The sequence below is a fragment of the Wyeomyia smithii genome, chromosome 3, assembly GCF_029784165.1.
Source record: "Wyeomyia smithii strain HCP4-BCI-WySm-NY-G18 chromosome 3, ASM2978416v1, whole genome shotgun sequence".
NCBI lineage: Eukaryota > Metazoa > Arthropoda > Insecta > Diptera > Culicidae > Wyeomyia > Wyeomyia smithii.
Genome location: NC_073696.1, coordinates 72,133,900 through 72,158,587, shown reverse-complemented (window position 1 = coordinate 72,158,587; position 24,688 = coordinate 72,133,900). Strand labels below are relative to the sequence as shown.

At 38.2% G+C, this 24,688-nt stretch overlaps 2 protein-coding genes across 4 annotated transcripts in view; one reads left to right on the top strand and one right to left on the bottom strand.

The window, feature by feature from the left end:
• The first annotated feature begins 513 nt into the window (after positions 1 to 513).
• Positions 514 to 5,901, top strand: LOC129729380 (GMP synthase [glutamine-hydrolyzing]). Of its 3 annotated transcripts, none has more exons than XM_055687908.1 (12): positions 514 to 765; positions 2,361 to 2,474; positions 2,532 to 2,718; positions 2,779 to 2,896; positions 3,240 to 3,396; positions 3,455 to 3,598; positions 3,759 to 3,855; positions 3,914 to 4,473; positions 4,531 to 4,702; positions 4,758 to 4,987; positions 5,056 to 5,247; positions 5,314 to 5,901. In XM_055687908.1, exons 2-12 carry the CDS (start codon positions 2,379 to 2,381, stop codon positions 5,413 to 5,415), a joined length of 2,055 nt encoding a protein of 684 aa, XP_055543883.1. In that variant the 5' UTR covers positions 514 to 765; positions 2,361 to 2,378; the 3' UTR covers positions 5,416 to 5,901. The 3 variants fall into 3 exon arrangements, with proteins under 3 accessions (XP_055543883.1, XP_055543884.1, XP_055543882.1); XM_055687909.1 differs by lacking the exon at positions 514 to 765 and adding an exon at positions 1,497 to 1,653; XM_055687907.1 differs by lacking the exon at positions 514 to 765 and adding an exon at positions 1,665 to 1,948.
• Positions 5,902 to 6,235: 334 nt separating this feature from the next.
• Positions 6,236 to 24,688, bottom strand: part of LOC129729381 (UPF0047 protein YjbQ) — a 102,339-nt gene continuing 83,886 nt past the window's right edge. The window contains exon 4 of the mRNA XM_055687910.1: positions 6,236 to 24,533. Coding sequence (XP_055543885.1) covers positions 24,318 to 24,533 — 216 coding nt within the window. The 3' untranslated portion in view covers positions 6,236 to 24,317. The remainder of the gene's footprint in view (positions 24,534 to 24,688) is intronic.

Below are 24,688 nucleotides of genomic sequence, written 5' to 3'. Positions count from 1 at the left end.
AAACATATAAATCTTTTGAATTTTCAGTTGGTGATTTCTTTCCGGAACGATTGCAATCGTCAACACCCGGTTTCGAGCAGAACACCTCCGGTACCAGCTGCGGATGAACAGTTGACTATCATTCCGGCCAGTCCTGTTTCTCTCCTGTCGGAAATGTCGATTCGGAGCAAGTAATTATTTTTTGATGAATTTTTTGCATATAAATTTTATTTGTCATATGCGCCGTGTATTCTACTATAACACGTAAAAAGTACGTGAAAATCATGTGGGGTTCATGCGCTTAATTTATGGTTTCACCTAAATATCACGTAAAAAGGTACGTGAAAATCAGGTAACAATTACCTGACCAACATCTGGTTGATTGACACTAACACACTGACACATGATCGGCTTTCGAGAAATCGGCAAAAGTTACGTGAAAAGAAGGTGGATGAGAATCAGTCACTTTTCCCGGTAAATTTTACGTGCATTTTTTTCAGAGTGTGGTTTGTGATAGAAAAGTGCAATTTTTAAAAGCGCTCGGCAACTCTGGTGTGTAGTGTGCATTTTGGAGCATGCAAATTGTGTAGTTCGTTCTGTTATCTATCGCTTTTTGTTATAAATACATATGTAGATTTGCATTTGCGATCTGTGAAAACAATAGGAGTTCGTGTTTTCTTCACCTGAATCGTTTACTTGGCTTTTTTTAGTAAACCTGTTTGTGTAGTGCAATTCATCGTGCTGCTCTACTATCAAGGCTTGTGAGGAGAAACTTGCCGGAAACTGGTAAATTTGCACTCCAAAGCTTAGTATCTTTGTATTATTGTAAGAAAACGCTTGTTCAAGTTAAAATGAGTAATTATTATTAGCTGAACTGCAGTGAAAGCCAGAAATTGTTTTTTTTTCTATCGGAAGCAAATCCATTCGGGATTTAGACAGAGTCGAACTGGAAAATTTATGTTGTCAACTATACGAGTGAGGGATAGGAAACCGTGTGAAATGTTTCTTTTCTAGGATTAGCTGAATTGATGCTTAAAATAAAGTTTTATTCAAAATGCCTATGTACGCCGATTCATGTAATCCAGGCAAATATTGGCTAAACATGTTGAGAAGGTTGAAGCTCAATTTCGGTATTTATTTCTATAAATTATAATGTCTGGAAAACAGAACCGTCACAAATGATTATTTCATGCAACAACTCTCATGATGGTTTTTGTTAAAGCTGCTGCCGTGTTGTGTTGTTGCGAAGGATCTCTTTCGATAATAAAATTTTTAGCACACTTGATATATCTTGCATGTTCAACAAATTCCCAAATTTATCTGGAAGTCTGTGATGTCTCACATTTTGGAAATAATATTCAAACTGCAATTTTTACATATTTAATCTAAAATTTATATCGGTACGCTAAAAACTCCGGTTGCCGATCTAATCTATTCCAAAGATTTTTAACATGAGCATACGCAAAAAAATGAAAGGTCGATTAACATTTAATCAGAATAATATGCCGGTTTTGACAATTTCTTTGGATGAGTGTTGGTGACTAAAGAAAGATGACATGCAGATATGTCGCATAACACAATCAAGCATCTGGGGAATTGTTGGAGACAAAAATGGCAAGGAAGACCTCAGACAGGACAACAACAGTAAAAAGCTAACAAATTCGGGCTCAACCGGTGCGGCAGTTTTTCGTGTATTTTTGACTAATTTGTTATCCAATTTTGTACACAAAATCAAAATTCCATAAGGCTATAAAAAGGATTCAATATTCCAGTAAAAACATGTGATTCTAAGTGAAAAAAAAAACTGAATTTGCTGAATCAGTGACTTCGAGTGTCTTTCGTACTAGAGTGATTTATATTGCAGAAGAGTTCACGTTTAACTTAAATTGATATTTTAGACAGCCGGAAAACCGTAGAGAGCCCCAAACAGAACTCACGACTGTGGATGTTCTTACGTTTTTTCTTTCGTGTAATTATTTATGAACACTTACTTTGCTGCTCGTGTCAATGTTCATGCTCCTGCGTAATCAATCGCATATACTTCAGTGCATGGCTTAAATCAAAATTAACTTTTGCTTTTCAATACTACGGATTAATTGCTTTCCAAGCGTGATATTTTAATTACCTCGTGTGTAAAGCCTGAATTGTCGCGGTTGTAGAATTTTTTTGCATCTCTAAAATAGGTTTCTTGGCTTGGGAAATATGCTCGGTAACTTTAGTCTAATATAATGTTACCAAGGCCACATACTGAGAACAAAATTCTGCAAGAAAAGCACAATTCTAATAACCGCTGATAAGAAATAGTTTATGATTCAAAATAACCGCGTACATGCATTCGATGAAAATCTATTTTATTTTTACTATCTGATCATCTCTATCAGTGTTGCAACAACCAAGAGATGAATACACTAAACAAACCCGTTGGCCCGGCAGAAAACGGCGCAATACAAGGTGAACGAATAATAATATTAGATGCCGGGGCTCAATATGGAAAGGTATAAATTTGAAATACTACTCTACGGTTATTTTTGTAAATTGTTTTGTTGTCTAAGGTGATCGACCGAAAAGTACGAGAGCTACAGGTAAGGTCAGAAATATTGCCTTTGGATACTTCCGCTCAACAATTGAAAGAGGCTGGCTGCCGAGCCATTATTATTTCCGGAGGGCCCAGCTCTGTCTACGACGATGATGCGCCTGTTTACGATCCGGATATTTTCAAAATAGGCTTGCCAATCCTAGGTACATAAAAATGAGTTTATTTCAAATTGTTAGACAAAGAAATTGTTGTTTTTGTTACAGGTATATGCTATGGGATGCAAATCATTAATAAAGAGTTTGGAGGTACTGTGCAAAAGAAGGATATACGAGAAGATGGCGAACACACTGTGGATGTGGAATCGGCGTGCCCTCTGTTCAAGTGAGTTGTAAAATTCGTTCCGATAGAAGTCGAATTTATTCTAGGAGGTACAAGAAAAGGATTATCACTTTTAGCATTCGGTAACTCTTGATACAAACCTCCGAAAGTAGCAAAGTTACTACGAACATCTTCTAAAGCATATAGTATTTATTTAGAAGCTACACGCTGTAACACATTTATTAAAAAAAAAGTTTCACATCGTCTTATAAGATCAACGCATATGAACAGCAAAAACTTATTTGAATGATTATTTGAAAAATAATATTTACATATTGATCTTTTGGGACGATTTTTGATTTCGATTGAAACGATTTTCTAATCAATACTATTCTCTAACCATCAGTGGACTGACCCAGGTGCAAACTGTCCTACTAACACATAGTGATAGCATCGATCGACTTGGAGCCAATCTAAAAATAAGCGCTTGGTCCTCAAACAAAATTATTGCTGGTATCTATAACGAGCAATTGCGGATCTACGGTGTCCAATTTCACCCTGAGGTATACTTGATGCTCTATCTTGAGTGCATCATTTAAGCATTTGCTTATTTTATTCCAGGTGGATCTAACTGTAAATGGCAAGCAGATGCTTTCCAATTTTCTGTACAATGTATGTGGTGTATCTCCAAATTTCACTATTCGCAGTCGGCGGGAGGATTGTATTCAATACATCAAAGAACATGTTGGAAACAGCAAAGTTTTGGTGAGTATCCATGAGAGTTCAGCAGTTAAAAATGAATCATACTCTTGAGTCTGTAAAACCGCAAGTGAAGTGTTTCATCACTGCTACAGATCACGATATGAATAATTTTCTAGTCAATTCTCTACTAATACTTATTAATAATCAAAAAAAAAATTCTCAGATGCTGGTAAGTGGTGGAGTAGACTCTACAGTTTGTGCAGCACTTCTTCGGCACGCTTTGAAACCTGAGCAAGTTATAGCTGTTCACATTGATAATGGTAAATAGTACCTAAAATATTGTTAATATTTTGACTTCCACTTTAAAAATCATTGTAGGTTTTATGCGTAAGAACGAAAGTGCAGCAGTCGAGAAGTCCCTTCGTGAACTCGGTGTTGATCTGCTGGTGAAGGATGCATTTTTCCAATTCTCGCGAGGCTCAACCACAATTAAAGTTCCCGGGTCGCTCCATAATCAAGATACACCCATGCTTTGCCAGACTATTAGTCCAGAAGATAAGCGCAAAATAATCGGGGATGTGTTCGTCAAAGTATCGAACGAAATATTGAAGGATATGAATCTGAACACTGATGAAGTATTCCTCGCCCAGGGAACGCTTCGTCCAGATTTAATTGAGTCTGCATCAACCGTGGTCAGTTCAGCAGCGGATACGATTAAAACGCACCACAACGACACAGAATTGATTCGGCAGCTACGAAACACAGGAAGGGTTATTGAACCGCTGCAGGATTTCCACAAAGACGAGGTTCGACAACTAGGCTACGAATTGGGATTACCAGCACACCTAATCGAAAGGCATCCATTTCCGGGCCCTGGTCTAGCAATTCGTGTACTCTGTGCGGAGGAACCATTTATGAAGGACTATTCTGAAACACAGGTAATAGCATTTTTCCTATAAGTAATTTAGACTACTCTTATTATCCAACCATTTTAGGTAATAGCTAAAGTAATTGTGGATTACAAGAATAAGCTGGAGCAAACACATGCACTTCTAAATCGTGTGTCTGGAACGACTACCAGGGAGGAACAGAAAAAACTCTGCCGTATATCCAGCAGTATGAGTTTGAACGCAACTTTACTACCAATTCGCAGCGTTGGAGTTCAAGGTTTGTTACATTTTTCACAGTATCACAATAGTTGTGCTAAAACGGTTGTTTTAAGGTGATAAACGCTCCTACAATTATGCGGTCGGCCTTAGCAGTAAAGATCAACCTAACTGGCAAGATATGATGTTCCTGGCGAAACTAATTCCCCGAATACTTCATAACGTAAACCGGGTATGCTATATCTTTGGCGATGCGGTTAAATATCCTGTGCAGGATATAACCCATACGCTGCTAACGCAGAACGTAGTAGCGCTGATTCGACAGGCTGATAGCATTGCAAACAGGGTAATCTTGATGTGGCTTTTGTCTGAAGCTGCGAGGCTGAACTATAACACTTAATTTTCATCTTCTAGATCTTGTTAGAGCACGAATGCACGCGAAAAATCTCGCAAATGCCAGTTGTTTTGATTCCCGTTCATTTCGATCGTGATCCGGCTCCGAAAACGCCATCCTGCCAGCGGTCAGTCGTTTTAAGACCTTTTATAACTAATGACTTCATGACGGGAGTACCCGCGGTACCTGGCTCGGATCAACTGCCACTACCGGTATTCTAAATACATTTGAGACCATGCGTAACCATCGTTGCTATTGTGAATTATCATTATTTTTAGGTGCTGCAAAAAATGGTCGACGAAATTAGCAGTCTAAGTGGTATTTCTCGAGTGTTGCTAGATTTGACATCCAAACCACCGGGCACTACCGAATGGGAATGATTTTTCAGATCCGTGGCAACCATCATGCGTATTGCCCCTATTTGTTGAACTCTTGTTGCCAGCTATTATTCGTCACCGGTCACCTCTTTGTAGCAACTCATCCAAAATGACACTGCTTCCTACGCATGTCGAGGGCAACCTTACTCAAATTGATCATATTGAACCGAACGATTGAGTAAATATTTTAGTTTTCAGAGAACATGCTAATTCTATAGAAGATAACCAAGGTAATATTGTGAAAAACAAGCTCGACTTCTGATTTGAACATAATGTCATTTAGTTCGAAAATGTAATATGATAGGAATTCAAGCTTCAGTCGATTTGTTGCTATTTATTGCGGTTACATTTTCAGTTACAGAAGTCCCAGCAGATCGATTAGTTAGTTTTTAAAACAATATAAAACGTTTGCTTTTGATGTAAACATATTGTCCATCTGAGTAAAATTGCAAGCTGCAAAATATAACGATTGAGCAAGGTTGAGTCTTATCGGAGCGACCTTTTCACGATGCTTCCGAAACATCCCTTGGCTTTTGAAGAAGAACTTTTTAAACTCGTTCGAATGCAAGCTTTCTTTACCTCCGAATGTTAGGTATACAAAAATGAGTGTTCGATTTACGGCTTGAGAGAGATTGTTAGTATCAATAGGATCGTAGTGCTAATGATTGGCTGCAAAGTCTGTGTCGAGTAAACAAAATGTAAGACCTAAGCTTCCCTTTTGTCTTCCAGCTTGCGCACTTTCAGTCCACGTTTTTTCGGTGAATTTTCTTTACCATTAAACCGATGAACTTCCCGAAAGGACAAAATTTTCGGATCATAGCATTCACTCTTTCTTTTTCTTGTTATTTAATTTATTTTTTTGTTTTTTCATTGTTTTGTTTCTTGCCATCGTCATTATTCTCTTCTTCTTCTTTTTCTTTAAAGTGTTGCTGCTAATGTCTTAGGTTTATTTTAATTTCTTGTTTTATTTGTTGCTGCTTCGTTTTTCGGCTGTTCGCCGACGTTCTTTTACGGTTTTTGGTTGCTTGGATTTGCGAATTTCTTTTCCTCTTCATCAATGAATATAGTTTCTAGTTGCTATTTGTTTTATATTACGATTTTGCAGTATTAAGTGTTGGATTTTATTCCCATACTTCCTTTTTTTGTTTATTACTAAATATTTACAAGAAAATCCTAGTAAATTTCGCGCGCTTTACTTCTGTTCATAATTATCGATAGTATCTCTCTTATAATTAATTCAAATTTTTTTTTTCTTTTTATATTTTTCTGTGATAACATTATTATACCTTCCAGTTTCTGCTTACTCCAAATAATAATTAATTTATTTTATACTTGTTTTGTTTTTCTATTTACATATTGTCGATTTTTCTTTCTTTACCCTATAGTTCATCCCAATAGTTTATTACTGCCTGGATTTTTTTTTGCGTAACAAATTTAACGTCGTTTTTTACTCGTAGATTTTTGTTGCTTTATGATTTTCATTAAATTATCAGTAATATCGTTTGCTTTGCTCTTTTTTCTCTGCGTGAAAATAATTTTTAATAGTACTTTTTTTCTAGAACGAGAAGAATTAGAAACGTTTATTCATATTCTTTTTTTCTGTTTTTTCATTATCAAAATCGTTACTTAAGAAGATGTCAAAAAAGTTTTCTTTTCAGTGTCTACAAAAATTGTTTTTTTTTTCTCTTACTCGACTGCGACTTTCAAATGATCAAAATTGTGATATTATACCGAAAAAATCTGTACTCGTTCGTAAGCCAAATATTAAAGCAGACAACTCAGAGTATATGGCTTTGATCGCCCGCTTGAACACAGGAAAAAATTAAAGTTGTTTCAGAAGAAATGTTTAAAAGATGGCAGTGCGCATTTGTGTTTTTTTTTATACAGTTTTATCTACTTTTTGTTTCATTTCGGATTCGATTAGTTTGGTTAAACCAATTACTGGGAATAGCAGTTCTGTTCGTAAAATTATTACCGCACTCAAATATATTCTTTTATTTTCGATTCGGTTCGGTCCAACTGTTACGAAAACGTGTTTTTTCTTCAATCTAAATCGAACAACTATCGCAACGTGCTTGTTTCTTAGATGCATCAGATGTAAAATCATCCGCATATTATCATATTTAGCGATTGGTCAGAAAGAATGAACATAAATACGATCTTCTCTTTGCTTCTGCTAAATAACTTTCACTTTGTTTTTGCAATTATGGATTCAAATTTGTTTTATATTTTACTTCGTTTGTATCCATGGATTTTTTGGTATCGGTTTGCTATTATTAGTGTTGCGTATTGGCGCTAAAACCATGATTCATCTTTCTGCTAAATTGATTTGCTTGGTTTCACTTCTATAGCTGTCCTTAATTGGTATGTGTCTGTGCCAGAGACTATTTTCTTTTGTAAATATTTGCTGGTTACACTGTTTTCTGTCTCTACTAAAAAGCAAAAAATAAAGCAATGCTGCATTGACAATATAAAATACATTCAGAGTATTGTGTTATTTCGTGTACATTCATAGGTGGCTAGATCCAGATGATGGCATTGATGGACGAGTTCAATTTCAAATTCTAAGAATACGATTCAAGCTAGTCTAGAAAAGCTGGTTCAAGTTCGATCGTGATTGGCGTTAGATTAATAAATCAACTGAAATCATGTTGCTAAATACTACATAGGAGTGAATAGTTAGATAAACAAAACGATTAAATTAAACACCGAGTTTTTCATATATTTATCTGTTCAAAAGGGGTTGTTCTGAGAAAAAAACCTTATCGGAATAAAGAATCCACAATTTATCTGAATGCAGTGCTCAGCTGTGCATTTTACATCATTTCTATCAATGCAAAAATATCATCTATATGAAAACATTCAACATTCGTTTTGCAGGCACTTTTTAGATTAAGGTTAAAAGTCGTTTAACTAACTCGATTGTTGAAAACTGCGCGACAGTGCGGGTTACGCCTGATCTAGGTTTACGTGAAGTAATCCGTCTCGACGAGTAACTCTATGACTTATCTGGTGGCAAATCGTTACTCCGATGTCGATTGACGCACTGTATGGAATTTGCACGTCAAACAATTTTAATTCCCAAATTATACTCTATAAAATGTACGAAAAGTAGGCACTGAACGTGAAGTGAGATCTAGAAAAAACTCCGTTGTTAATCAATCTTCATCAAAATATAGACACTGAAAAATTATCACAGCAATGATAAAATAACAGACTAGGGAAAGATTGTAGTAGTAATGAAAAATTTCGATTATTTTGCTTGAGTGGAAACACTTTGCCAAAAACCCAAAACAATCTGCATTTCCATTAATGACAGCAAGCCCAAAACAAGTGTGATTGACTTGATCAAATCACAGCAGCCCAGGACTGAATAGAAGAAAAGAATTCATACTTGATGACTAGATCTATCTCAGGTCTGTACCGAAAAGTAAGCATTGCAGCGTAGAAAAGAGATAGAGCTGAAGTAGTTTCACCAAGGTTGCAGAATTTGACTGTCAAGAAAGGATTTTCAGTTGGAATTGAAAACTGTGAATTTAAATTTTTCACGAACGAGCTGATCTTTCTCATGACTTTCAGCTTCAATCTGTTGTCAGTGATAATGTTGATTGATTGATTGATTTCTTTTTAAAGGGACTTTGACCTCAGTGATAATGTTGGTTAGCAGCATTTCTATTTTTTTTACACACGTGGTGCTTTAGCGATGTTTATGCGATTGAGGATGTACATAGGGTTGTCACTTCTCGGGGTTTCACAGTGTTTGAGAGGTTATCTCTGAGTTTCCGGGTGAACGCGAATTTTATCTGAGCCAGGAAGGTAGCTTTTGGGTTCTGAAAACTGCATGAGCCATACATTTTGACAATTTGTTAGAAGTCCTGCGTATTTAATTGGCGGGAAGTAAATGAACGAAGTGCGAAAATTGGATAAGCGATACAAAACTCGATTCTAGAACTACGTCTTCTTCGTTCTGCGGTGGTGTAACGGAAACACATCTGACCGGAGATTGGAAGTTGTGGGTTCGAGTCCCACCTGCTGAACTATATTTTTCGTAGTTTCTACTATCATATTTTCAGTTAGTTTAATTTTCTATCTTCATTACTACAGTTACTTTTTTATCCAAAAAGTAAATTATCTGGGCGAAATATTTTAAGAGACTTCCACATTAGTTTTGAGAATTTTGTTAAGACTTTCGGGTTTCCGGCAATTTTGAACAATTTACGAAATTTCATTCAAAAAGCAAAACTATTGACATTGTTTCTAAAATCACCGCGTTAGGCTGTTAAGTATTGCTAAGTTAAATTAGGTAAGTATTTACTATACAAATAGCGTGGAACACTTTTATGGAAATATTTCTTTCTTCCGGTAGAGCAAAAAATGTGATAGCATAATTTAAATTTCGATATATTAGTCCAGTTAACCAATGCAACACACTCAGCCCCCCCATATCCCTCTTCCCCTCCTTCGATATGTTTAAGATCTCCGGGTCAGATATCCATGTGAGGCGGCAGCCCTTGATATAGATGCTTATTGACTTCATCGGTTTCATGCAATGAATTGACTCTGATCAAATAATTTCGATAATATTCTACACATCTTAAGGTGAAACGGGATTGTGGCCTTTTCCTATACAATTTTTAGGTTAGAGTTCTTTTTACTTCTGTATTTTGATCGTAAAAAATTCGGCTTCCACTAAATAAACAGCACTCAAATTGCTACTTTAGGCATGCAACAGTTGTGAAAACAATTGATCAAAGTTTCATGTACGTAGTCTTTAGATTGCAAAATTCGAGTTGATCGCGACCAAGTCCCGATTCACCTTAAAGATCACCTTCACGGGTAAAGATCACTTTCAACTTGAGAATGAAAATGCTGTTTTCATTCGCAGTTTTCAAAATTTGCAACCCTGGTTCTCATTAATTTTTGACTAAAGAATTTTACGATTTTTGTGCTATAGGGCCTCTATTTGGCAGCAATGTTTTCCATTATAGGTCTCAATTTTGACGTAGGGCAACGTCTTCCTTCACTATACTGCGCTGTGGCACCATTCTGTGCAAACTGGATTGTGCATGAACCGTTTAAAATGAGGAACATAACACAGGGTGTCACCGTTAAAATGATACACACATTGAGTACCTCTTTTCGCATCAAGAGGCTGTCAATCAGCTTTATTTGTTTTGACTGTGACACATGTTTATAGTTCACTTGTAAGTGATAGAGGCAGTGTTATATTTTTTTTATCCTAAGAAAAATTGTAATGGATACAAGTACAGAACAAATCACGATATTGTATCTTGCTGATATGAGCAACATACAGATCAGATGGTTATCTCCAAGTGCAAACCGGTTGGAAAACGGAGTGTGCGGACTGCATCGGTGATCGAAGCGGTTAAAGAACGTATCCGGCAAAATTCAGCTCGGTCGGCTCGAAAAATGGCTCGGGAAATGACCATGAATCATAACACCATGCATAAAATAATCAAAAATGAACTTGGATACGGACCCGGAGCTCTCAAGAAACAAAAGATTCACGGATTATTGGCTTTCTCCTAGAAAGGTATAGAAATCACTGAAAAAACCAAAGGTATAAAAGTGCTCCAAAGGGTCGAATCTAGTATATCAATCGACTTAGTTCGACGAGCTGAGCATTTTCTGTATGTGTGTGTGTGTGTGTGTATGTGTGAGTGTGTGTGTGTATGTGTGAGTGTGTGTGTGTGTATGTGTGAGTGTGTGTGTATATATGTAACGGTCTCCCAATCTCACTCGATTTTCTCAGAGATGGCTGGACCGATTTTCATGAAACTAATTGCAAATGAAAGATCTAGTTACCCCATAAGACCCTATTGAATTTTATTGTAATCGGATTTTTAGTTTCGAGGTTATGTATCAAAATGTGAAAATAACAAAGCTTCATTATCTCAGAAACTACAAAACCGATTTGAACAAAATTGGTATCGAAAGAACGGGCTTGTTTTTTGAATCATTTGTGAAATAATTTTATAATGATTGGACATGTAGTTAAAAAGTTATGCAAAGAAACGTGTTTCAAACACTGTTTAAACTCACTCACTTTTCTCAGAGATGGCTGGACTGATTTTCACAAAATCAGTGTCATATGGAAGGTCTTGTTGCCCCATAAAACCCTATAGAATTTTATTGTTATTGGACTTTAACTTTGTCCGCTATGTATAATAATGTGAAATCAGGCTATGACAAGAAACATGTTTTTCTAAGACTGTTTGAGCTCACCCACTTTTCTCAGAGATGCATGGACCGATTTTCACAAAATAAGTTGCAATAGACAGGTCTAGTTGCTTGATAAAACCCTATTGAATTTTATTATAATTGGACTGTAACTTTGTCTGTTATGTATCAAAATGTAAAAGTTATGAAACTCCATTATCTCAAAAACAACACAACCGATTTGAACAAAATAGGTATCAAATGAACGGGCTGTCTTCAAAAACCTTTAAATAAAGAATTTTATGATGATTGAACATGTAGTTCGAAGGTTATGAAAAGAAACGTGTTCAGAAAACTTTATCAAATTTACTCGTGTTGCCAAAGATGGCATCACTGATTTCAACAATCTTAGTTTTAAATTGAAGGTTTAGTTGCTTATTGGTACCCATTTAATTTGATTATAATACTGGTGGACAAAATCGAAAAAAATGCTGCTCTAAAGCTCATAATAATTGCCCTAGAAAGAAAAAAATTCACAGGCAAAGCTATAATTTTTCATTTTTTCTTAGTTTGACCTTCGAGGCAACACTTGTGTTGACCAGTGTAATCGGACTATTATTTTATCCAATATTGAAAATCTCTTCTTCCAAAGATGATTCTGGTCTCTGATGATTCCTGGTCTCTGAGCATCATCCCGGGTACTGAAAAACTCACATTGGGTAATGTTTGTCCCTTTTAGACTGGTAGAAACCTGAAGTTACTGTCTAGAAATTTAAAATGGCCTCTGAAGATGATTTCTGGCCTCAGGGTATCATACTGCTTCTTCAAATCGTATTGGATGATATTTGTCACTTTAGGCTGTTGATCGGAAACTGTCGCCATCTTCGCCATAGAAATACCCAGATTAGGCAGTTCGGCAATTTTACGATGGATTTTATGATTTTATGATTATCAGGCAACCAGAAGTGGTCATCTGGATTGAAAATTAGGTTTTAGGTCGGATTCTGGCAACTGGGTATAATCCAGGTTTCAAGAACCCATATTGATTGGTATTTGGCCATTCATTGGATGCCTCTCAGAAACGATCAGTAATATCAACTGCGTTAAAGAATTTCAATTTCACTGATAAGATAATTCAAATTAATGTATAAGCATGGGCGCAACTAAGGAAAATTTCTAGGGGGGCTAGTTTTCATACACTTCATTTAAAAAAAATAGGAAAAAGAGTTACAATGCGCTGGGCAGTGCGTACCAGCAGTACACCCGTGCTAGTCGGCATAAAATAGATCCCAGTGTGGACCAAGGCATAATGCCATATTCCTAACTCCACGTGGAACCGACTGGAATACGAGCAACCATGAGAAGATTGGGGAACCGGTGGGAACTTGGTCGTATGCTGACAGGGAAGCGGTAGTTGTTCTCCTTGGAGAGCAGCTTGTCTGAGCGTCTGTTTTCCAGGATGGGGTCGGCTCGAACAGCGACTGATCCGAAGTGGACGGTGAACTATGAAATGCGGTGTCTCGCCTCTACACCCAACACGGCGGCCCCGTCGCGAGACTAGGTATCGCAGCCCTAGTAAAGCAGCATGCTAAAATAAACATACTACGAACAATCAAGAATTGAAAACAAACCGGAATTACCCGCAATGATCTAGTGACGAAATAAGGCTGACGATTAGAAGCACGGTACATGTAACAGTAGATCGCTTAACGCCTCGGATGCCGACCGGATCCTGCTTGATCAGCTAGAACTTCACCAGTTCGGCATCGTTGCGCTCCAGGAGCTTTACCGAAAAGGAGAGAAGGTATGGCGAATTTGTGGCCGCAGAGCACAATTTTACCAGAGCGGCGGCACAAACAATGAGCTGGGTACCGGTTTTATAGTGCTGGGCAGGATGCAGAGTCGTGCAATCAAGTGGAGGGGTTTAGCGACACGTTGTGTTTGTTGAGAATAAAAGGCTGGTTCTACAACTACACCATCCTCAATGCCTACTGCCCTCTCGAAGGACGTCCCGATATAGAGAAAGAAACGTTCTACGCACAGCTGGGGAAACTCTACGATAGCTGCTCGTGTAGAGACATTGTCATTGGGGACATGAACGCTCAGGTCGGTAGGGAAAACATATATAAGCCGGTGGTTAGTCCGCACAGACTGCACACCGTCACGAACGACAACGGCCAGGGAAGCGTCAACTTCGCAGCTTCCCGCAGACTGGTAGTACGAAGAACCTGCTTTCCCCAAAGAGACATCCACGAAACCACCCGGAGATCACCTGACCAACGTACAACAAACCAAATTGACCATGTTCTCATCGATGGCTCTTTTTTCTCAGACATACAAACGTACGCACCAATTGTGGTGGGGGTATTGGCATGACCACTTCAATCAAGTCTAGAGCGACGAAGTAAAAAGTTGATGATGTAGCTGATACGACCGGTAGTTCTCTACGGAATCGATACATCAACGCTTCTGGCCTCAACGCTCTTGGAGTTTTCGCACGGAAGATGCTGCGGACTATCTATTGTGGAGTACAGATAATGACGACAGTGCATGAACCATGAGCTGCACGCGTTGCTTGGACAGAACCCTGTTGCACGCCTGGCGAAAGTCAATAGGTTACGGTGGGCCGGTCGCGTCGTAAGGATGCCGGACGATGATCCTGTGCAATCACTTCTCTTCAGCAACCCTGTGGACTAGGGGATGCAGCGTTCGCGATGGCTCGACCAGATCGAAAGAGACTTGCGGGTGATGAGACGTCTGAGGAACTGGCGAAACACAGCCCAAAACCGAGCAGCATGGCAACAACTCCTTGATACAGCACAAGCCACCACGGCACTCGTCTTATTAGTAAGGTAAGTAAGAGAGCTAGGTTTGAGAATCGATCCTGGGCACAGTACTAGTTCTCAGCCAATGAATGATGACTTCTCAATTTGTGTTGATTTTGATGGGATGTATTTATATTGACTACAATTATTCTCTGGGAATTTCTAGGGGGGAGGGGGCTTAAAACTTACTAGGAGGGGCTGTAGCCCCCGTAGTTGCGCCCATGTGTATAAGGAACAACCTTTAATTATACATTATTTGAAATCTACTGACTAGTGTTGACTTAAAGAATCTGAATATTTATAGGCAGTATATGAGTACAAATCGATTATACCACAATCAAAACCAAAATCGCATCATATAGTTGAAAGAATTTAATGTTATTTTCACGTATATGTGTTAATTTATATTCATATCGTCGGTTTCGTGCAACACTGGCACAACTCAAAAAACATAGTTTCGAGAAAAACGCTTTTTCGATTTTCAAGAAAACTTTGAAGTTTAAGATTACCAATCCTTATTAAACACCTTTGGGTCTATTATGCACATATTACGTGCTCACGTTGTCCAAGTTAAAACCTTATTTTTACTAACTTTATGGAGAAATTTCGATTTGTGCAGCAAAGGCACTTCTACTCATAACTCTGGAATTTTTGTGATTTTCGAAATGGGATTTCGTGTGATGAAACTTTTAAGTTAAAACAGTATTTGGCATCGTTTGCCATCAAAAACTCAAAAATGCAAAATTTTGAGTTGTGCCAGTGTTGCACGAAGCCGATGATATGGTAAATTTTAATTGTTCGGTATAGTTGTACTGTTGGCTACCAAAAATTTGTTGTTTAGAATGAATAACAAATCCAGCAGAAATAATCAAGGTGTACTTTTAAATGTTGGAGTAAATCTATTTTAACAAATTATAAGTTCGAAGGTGAAAGGCTGGGTCTCACCGCTAGGTGGATTAATTTAGGTTCTCGTAGAAATTTTGCCGACAGGGGTGCCAGATCTCGATTGCTACTGAAGACGGACGCTGCCCATAAGATATTTTTTTCAGATGAAAAAATGTTTACGGTGGAGGCTGTTTTGAACAAGCAGAATGATCCTGTATATGAAGCATGTCTTTGTGATATACCAGCCGATAAAAGAGAAACGATTCCAAAATGCTTGAGCTGTGATGGTTTGCGAAGCAATATCCAACAGAGGAAAGTTGCCACTGCTATTCATCGACAGGGGAGCGGAAATTAATAAAGAGTACTATCTACAACACATCATTAAAGACCATTTACTACCTTGTGCCAAAGAATTATTTGGAGAAGAAAGTTTCTGCTGTCAACAAGATTCAGCGCCAGCGAATAAGGCATTGGTTGTTCAAAAGTGGTGCAATAAAAATTTTCCGTGTTTTATCAGCATCCTCTTCTGATTTGAATCCATTGAATTTCAGAATTTGGGGGTACATGCTAGGAAAATACATGAGTTTGGACACTTTAAGAACCGTTTGGTGAAAATCTGGTATGAAATGCCGGAAATGAAAATCTGGTATGAAATGCCGGAAAGTCGTGCATGCGGCTTGGCATAATTTTTAGAAGCGGTGATGATAGAAAGAACCAGAGAGTCATCTGTTTCAATTATATGGCACAAATGAAGTGTATCACTTTCACGGTGGCACCCTGTAATCAGTGTGCCGTTCGATCGCTAAAATGTACAAGATTGTTATGATAATTATAACCGATATTTTTTTTTATTAACCCTCTAGTGCCCAATGCCGCCATTTGGCGGGCTTCAGTCGAAGTTCCGAAAAGCTTCAATAAGTACTTAAAAAGTGTTATAATAGTTTATAGTGATTTTATCGAAGTCCGTTTAGAAATTAATTTGGGCACTAGAGGGTTGATAGGAGAAAATCGAAGAAAAGTACGATTGGGTAATTTCCCTCACGCAGATATCAATAAGGTAGACCAGCGGTTCTCAACCTTTTTTGTAAGCGTACCCCTTGGCGATATTTTTCATATCGATTGTACCCCCTGGCTTGGAATGTTCTTGCAGAGTGGAAGAGAGTAATGGTAGATCATGTTGTGGTAGTCTAGTTAAGGTTCCAAGTTAAACTGTAGCTTGTTTGATTGCTACAGTCATGTTTTAGAGGCTAGATTGAACAACAAATGAAGTATTACAGAGTATAATTGCTTCGTCCGCCATTACTGATTTTTCTTTCGCGTACCCCCTGAAGGCTTTCGAGTACCCCCAGGGGTACGCGTACCCCAGGTTGAGAACCGCTGAGGTAGACGAACAATTTTAAGCATACAGTCATTGACTAGCAATACCAATCTTGATATGAAAACTACCAGAATTGTTTGAAATTTAATACCTTTTCATATGCTCATTGGATTTATTTGTTTTGTAAACATTGAAAAAAATACAACCTCCGATATCAGATAATTTTTATCCATCGTAGCAAGATCATTGCAAATTGGCTTTTTTTAATAAGCCTCTTTCTTGTTTGCCTCAAATCACATAAAAGTATTGTAAATTCGTAGTCCGTTTTTAGTTTAAAAAAAAAATAGAAAATTCGAACGTTTTATTTTGCTAAAAATCAAAAATCTTTTCGAAGAAATTCACATTTCTTGAAATCACATTATACCGAAGAACGGTGATCAACTGGAAAATGTTCTATTTTCGAACGATTTCTCCTTGAAGTTGAACTATTAACAGAGAAAACAACGCGAAGGATACTGTTAAAGATTTTCAAGCTCATACAAGAACAGAGATTGTTATTTGCTAAAGTACTTATTGCGGGAGTCACTTCACGGTGAAATATATTTCACTCTCACCGCTTACTTCACTATTTGAGACCCATTCCCCATTCCACCCAACGTGAAGTGTCAAAAATTAGTTCCGTGAAATGAAATTGATAGGGAAGTGAGAATAGGAATAGGATAAGTGAAGTGAGTTTGGCAGCTGAAAAATTTCTAAGTCGATGTTTTCCGAATTTTTATTTTTCTTAGACATTTGGTAAATTTTTATTTCATCAATCGCCATATGATGATTGCCTACAAATACTTCTGGCGATTATTTTTCGTTATAGATTCTATTTCTGATTAGTCTTGTAACTGAAAGATAAATCTAATATATTTTATCATTAGAGCACAAATTAATCGATTTTTAAGACTTATCCCATCTTCGTGAAATCATTTCATCGTTCAAAGTGGTCGTGAAATATTTTTTTACGCGAAATTTCACTATTTCAGTTTTTGCTTCAGTGAAATGGCATTCATAATAACCCAGAGGGACCTGGGCGGCAACGTTCTCACGAACAAGTGTGAGGTGATTGACAGGTGGAAGCAGTACTACGATGAGCACCTTAATGGCGATGTAGCAGAGGACGACGACAGAGTGGTAGTAGATCTCGGTGTACGCGCAGATGACGACAGAATCCCAGCCCCTGACCTCCAGGAGGTTAGAGAGGAGATCGGCCGGCTGAAAAACAATAAAGCCGCTGGAGCTGACCAACTCCCCAGCGAGCTGTTAAAACACGGTGGCGAATCACTGCCTAAGGCGCTACACTGGGTTATTGCCAAGATTTGGGAGGAGGAGGTAGTACAGGAGGAGTGGATGGAGGGTACAGTGTGCCCCATCTACAAAAAAGGCGACAAGTTGGATTGCTGCAACTACCGTGCAATCACGTTGTTGAACACCGCCTACAAGGTACTCTCTCGATTTCTGTGCCGTCGACTATCACCGTTTGCAAGGGAATTCGTGGAGCAATACCAAGCGGGATTTATGGGTGCCCGCGCCACCACGGACCAATTATTCGAGGTACGGCAGGTCCTACAGAAGTGCCGTGAGTATAACGTGCCCACACATCACTTGTTCATCGATTTTAAATCGGCATTCGACACAAAAGTTCAAGACCAGCTATGGCAGATTATGCACGATTACGGCTTTCCGGATAAACTGACGCGGTTGGTCAAGTCGACGATGGATCGGGTGATGTGCGTAGTTCGAATTTCGGGGACACTCTCGAGTCCCTTCGAATCTCGAAGAGGGTTACGACAAGGTGATGGATTATCGTGCTTGCTATTCAACATCGCTTTGGAAGGTGTGATACGTAGGTCTGGTATCGACGCGAGGGGCACGATTTTTACAAGGTCTGTTCAGCTCTTTGGCTTCGCCGATAACATTGACAAAAGAATGACGGAGACGTACATCAAACTGAAGGCTGAATTCGGACGAATTGGACTGGCCATAAACGCTTCGAAGACCAAGTACATGAGAGGAAGAGGTTCAAGAGAAGACAGTGTTAACCTCCCGCCACGAATTCATATTAGCGGTGATGAAATCGAGGTGGTAGACGAGTTCGTGTACCTGGACTCACTGGTGACTGCTGACAACGACACCAGCAGAGAAATTCGTCGACACTTTATGGCAGGAAATCGTGCCTACTTTGGACTCCGGAGGACGCTCTGTTCGAATAAAATCCGCCGCCGCACAAGGTTAACCATCTACCAAACACTGATCAGACCGGTAGTCCTCTACGGCGACGAAACCTGGACTATTCTCGTGAAGGACCAACGCGCCCTTGGGGTTTTCGAACGAAAGGTGCTGCGTACCATCTGTGGTGGAGTGCAGAGGGAAGATGGATCATGGCGGAGGCGAATGAATCACGAGATGCACAGCTGCTGGGAGAACCACTCATCGTTCAAACGGCGAAAATCGGGGGACTACGGTGGGCTGGGCATGTCGTTAGGATGTCGGATGACAACCCGGTGAAAATGGGTCTTGATAACAACCCGACTGGAACAAGGCGACGGGCCGCACAGCGAGCAAGGTGGCTCGATCAAGTGGAAGACGACCTGCGGGGCCTCCGCAGACGACATGGCTGGCGAGCTGCAGCCATGGACCGAGTTGAATGGAGACGACTTCTTCGAACAGCAAGGGACACTTCCGCCTGGAGCTGACTGGTAAGTAATAACCCAGATTTCACAGCAGATGTCATTTTGCCATTTTCTTCTCTCTTACGTGAGTCCCGTAATAGGGCTGTATTCAGTTCACTCTGATTTCGCTGAGAAGTGACTCCCGATGAACACCTTTTAAAATTTATGATCCAACTTATTTACTTATAACAATGAAAATTATCACTGATCATGAAACTGTGTAATTTGACAATTATGCTAAGAATTATCGCGTGTAACGAAATATTCTATTCAACGTCGTTTGTGACTACAATTAATTATTCTTCATTGTAATAACGATACCCCATCGGCAATTTCAAGCTTAAAAGCTGACTAACAACATATAGAAATTCATTTATTCTACTATTTAAAATTATTTCCGAGAAGTATCCTCCTTAAAACGAGTCACTGCAATAAAGATTGAATTTACATGTTTTCTAGCCTGCCAGGAACACCAAAAGTTACAATACAACGCAGTCAACTGTTAGTATTCAATTGCTAGCGCTACAATCCTATTGACTCTAACGTTCTCTCCCAGTCGAGATTCGAACACACGACGACTGGTTTGTTAGACCAGCTTCGTACCTCAACGTCAGCTGGGGTGGCATACTTGGCGCATGTTGTCCTCATTCACTATCGCTGCCTTCTACTGGTACACCCCAATAGATTAGCTTTGCTTGCAAGATCTTGCCGCCACTTTTAACGGTGGTCGGTTTGAATAGAACTTTTGGCATCTCTCAATAAATTAGTAAACATGTTGAATTTCATTTTCTCAAATAAAGTAACTTTGAAGCAGAAAAGTGTGAAGAAAACTATACAAACGCATAATATAATAGAAATGTAAATATGAAAACTCTGCACATTTTAGAAAGATATATTGTTATTAGGGATGGTTTTCTAAGAAAGGTTCCTATCTGGGAAATGGTTTTTTAAAGTGTTGTTCGTTTCGAAAAGCTCTGGCAAACGGTTTTCTAGAAAGTGGTTTTTGGGTTCAATCACAAGAACTTGTCCATACGGCACTCATAAGCTTCCGCCGCTAATTTCACACAAAACGAAATTCAGTGACTACATCACAGGTATATTCAAATGAATAATTGATAGAATAGTCATTCTTCCGAGTGCTTCGGTCAAGTGTTTCCATTAGAAACGAGGGTTTCAACCAACCAAAGAGTGAATTATGAAGGGGCGAATTCTAGTGCACAACTTCTCCAAACTCTCAAAGATCCAGTTCAAGCGATCCAAAACTCGAAGTACTCACTAGCGCATACATATTTCCGATCAGATCGAAGTGATTCCGTTTATTTTGTTCTTACTCATTCGAGAGGCTCCTAGCTATCCGTCTAATAGTAAGCAGCTTAGCAAAATGGACGTAAACGGTAGCGGAAAAGATCCGTTTACTGAAATGTAATCCGAATGAAGGAAAATGTATAAAAAGTGCCTAAATATTTTGTTTTCTCTAAATATCGTTGAGACGGTATGGTTACGCTTTTTTTACTGCAGCTCGAATCAAGCACAATTAGATACACGATTGTTAACACTTTCGTTAGTACGGCTTCTAGCTACGAGGGAATAAATCGTGTATTGAGCTGATGGCTACTTTTCCATCCTATAGATGCAAAAAATGCTACTGCTCTGGTAACATCTGCTGACGGTTCGTGACATTGTGTTTGGCGCTGGTGACGGGTGATATTTTACACAAAAATACGTGTCTTCTAATAAGTACACTCCTGAAGCATACAATTATACTACAAAGGGGGCGGAAATTTTGCGCGTGTGTTATTTCTCTGGTTTAGTATACAAAATTGTTTGGTAGCAAAAATCGACCAATATCGGTTTTCCTTTTTTCTTGACGAATAAAGCCATTTTCTGTAACATTTCTTTCCTAGATTCGGATCTTACGTCCTTGTGGGAATGGATTCTGGTTGGCTTTTCTTCTATAATATACTTGGGGTTTTCTGTCAACGATGCTCTTCAGCTAAATCGATATACATATACTAACAATTCGGTTGTGAATGTTGATGAAGTTTTAGCCTCTAGTGATATTTCTTTAACAGTGCTCGTGTGTAAATTATGTTATGCTGTTATTTTTAATGCGTGGTAACGGTTACAAATGAAACCAACCGCTTTTTGGTTTCACCGAGAAATACGGTTTCGGTTTGGTTGGACTGATTAGTATTAAGATGTATTGTGCAATTGAAATCTACTTCTGGGTAAGAGAAAGAATGTGTCAAAGGAAAGAAAATTAAACTAAATGATTTTATCTATAAGCAACAGGATTTACGAAACACTTGGCAATAAAATTACTACCCGGCAACATCAGTTTCAAAGTAACCGTAGTTTGAAAAAGAATGCGCCGGTTTTTTATCAGAAAAACTAAAATGTTACGTTCAGAAAGTTGGAATAAAACCATTGCACGTAGTGTCTTCAGAACGAGGGGGAAGAGACTCTCGTTTTGGAAGACTTGGATTGCAATTTGTTCAACGCTATTCAACTTTTACGAAATCCTGTTGCTCCGAAAATCCAGCATCGATAACCGAGGGTTACTGAATGAAAAATTTTGTCGACAAAGCAAAAGTTCAAATCGCTGTTAAAAGTTATACTTTCTTACAAACTAATTAATTGCTCTTTTCGTGATTTGCTTCTTTTACATGCATCAAAATTATACAAAGTCTCTATCGCTCTTATAGTTGAAAATTAACAAGTAATAGTAACTATTGCATTGGTTCCATTTTTCGACTCATGCTACAAAAAATTACTAAAAAACACCTTTTTAACAAAATATATCGATTCATTCTTTTTGTTTTGTTTTTTTCATTATACTTTTACTTTTGTAAAAAATACAAACCTTCTCACAACTTGATACATCATAGAAAAGGATGGACGAGAAATGGTTGCCTCAATATTTATTTTCCGTTGTGTGTATTTCTCGCTCTAATGGCATTACCTCTTACTTTTTTCCTTTTAATTTTGAAGCGATTGTAATGTGCAAAAGAGTTATTTTCTTCCTTAGTTTGTCTAATATGTTTGCCGAAAGAAGATACCTCAATTTCTGTTCTTAGATATACAATGCAGAGAATGCAATGCGGTTCACTATTTGGTATTGACCTTACACGTTCTACTATGGATGTTGCTGTTTATGTTAAATTTTCTATGAATATAAATTGTGAAAAAGGTCAGAATTGATGGATGTTCATAGACTATCACCACATACTCAATAAAGAAGTGAAAACGTACCAAGTAATAAATTTGAACCACTCAATTGTATCTGAAACAGAGGATGTAACAGAATAAGAGATAAATTTCCTGCTGCAGCTCGAATTGTTTTCAAATTTCGTCTGAATACGATCAGATGTTGTTTTTTGCCAGTTTATTATGTGAAATATTTCAAAACATAACAAGTTTTATTGACAATAAATGTTAGTTCAACTTGAATCGGGTTTCATGCAACTGAGAACAACCAAACCTTATTAAAATGTTCTACTCTCTAAACGCAGAACCGGTACTCACCACATAAACCGTGCCTTCGAGTAACCTAACCTCTAACGTTAATATATCGCTCATCTTTTCCTTTCAAAGAAAACACAAGAAGTGAAAACGTACGTATGTTTCTTCTAACTAATGCAGTGTTGTGAATTCGAACTATATAGTACGTGAAATAAACAATAAAATCAACAACTCACCGCTTTATCGGAAACAACAATACTACTTCTATATGTACAAATTTCACCACACTTTTGCCGGTGCGCGCTATCACGCAATCGCGGTGATGTTCCCTGAGGCACAAAAACGTAATGCTGCCTCATTTGCTTTATGGTCCGCTCACCGATACGCATGTCTCGCTACGTAACTTAACTTACATGATGAAGGCTAAAAACAATTAGATGCATTTAAAACACACTAAACCCTAACCACTATGTACAATCGATCTTCTTTGCTGTAGCTTCCGTCGTCAGCTAGCCGATGATAATAAACGGGTCAACACCCACAATCAATCCTCTGTTCAGTTTCGCTGTGATTGCGTTTTTTTGATCACTCTGCCATTTCCTTAGTTGCTGGCACAACAAAAAATTTTGAAATCGAAACAATAATAATTATTAGAGCATAACATAAAAAAGATCGAATCAATTTAATGTCAGTGTCAAACTGACAATTACTTGTTATTAGTGTAATTAGTAAAATAATGATAGATATGAACTTGATTAATCCTGGACATGAATGTGTATATAATAGTATCGGCATGATTCTATATTCTAGTATTTGTTTCTCATTTTGTGCACTCGTGTACGCGTTGGTTCAGCCTATTAGCCCTATATTTATTCTCTGACAAAAATGAAAATGAAATGTGATACAAATGTTAACAAAACTATATGCTCTCTATTTCATTCTGATTTGGTTTTTTTGCTATTCATTAGTTTCACTATTTCCCTACGTTCCCGGTTGGTAAAACAGTAGAAATGAAAATGTGTTTTCCTACTTTGATAAAAATAAGTTCCTTTGACCGAGCTGTGTATTTGAATTAGCTTTCAAGTAGACATCTTAATTTCTATTATCATTGCGTTTTGTTATATGAAATTTGTTTAGCGATTTCTATTTGTCATATATCTAAAGCTACAATTTTAATACAAATGTTAAATCAAATTTTAGTTCTGAAGTTTTTTTTTGCTTCTATGGCGTTTCATATCTAATAATTTAGGATATTATTAGTATGAACTGTTCGCCTTTCGCCTAAGGACTTGTCTGTTATCCGCTCATTAAAATCTTGTTTTCAATTATCTGCACTGTATTTTTCTCTGTGTTCTCCTTCTGACTTTATAATTAACATAATTATTTATAGGTTGCGTTCTATAACCTTGCACCAAGGTTAATTCCAATAGTATAATGACGCTTATCAGTATGAAACTTACAGCAGAGCACCGCCCTAACCCACGATTACCGACTATCGCGAGCAGAGCGAGGCCGTCCCTAACTGGAAGTGGATGCAATTGGCGACACCGGTGAGAGTGGACTTCGGGCCGAGTCCCGAGGGCAGCCGGACAGCGTTATCACCAGCTTGCGGGAACCGGCATGATCACGGTGCTCACACAGCCAAACGCCCTGCCACGTGCCGAGTGACAGTTTGCCATCAGTGATCGGGATTGTCAGAGAACTGCCAAGAAAACATGCTTTCACATGGGCAGGCTGTAGAAGACGATAGGGAATATTAAATTGATTGCACCAGACAGCGTTTCAGTGTCCAATAGTACAGTAACACTTTAGTTGTAATAGCAATATTACAATACTATTGAACTACTGAAATTGAACTGATTTTGAAACGATACAGCAACGATTGCAAC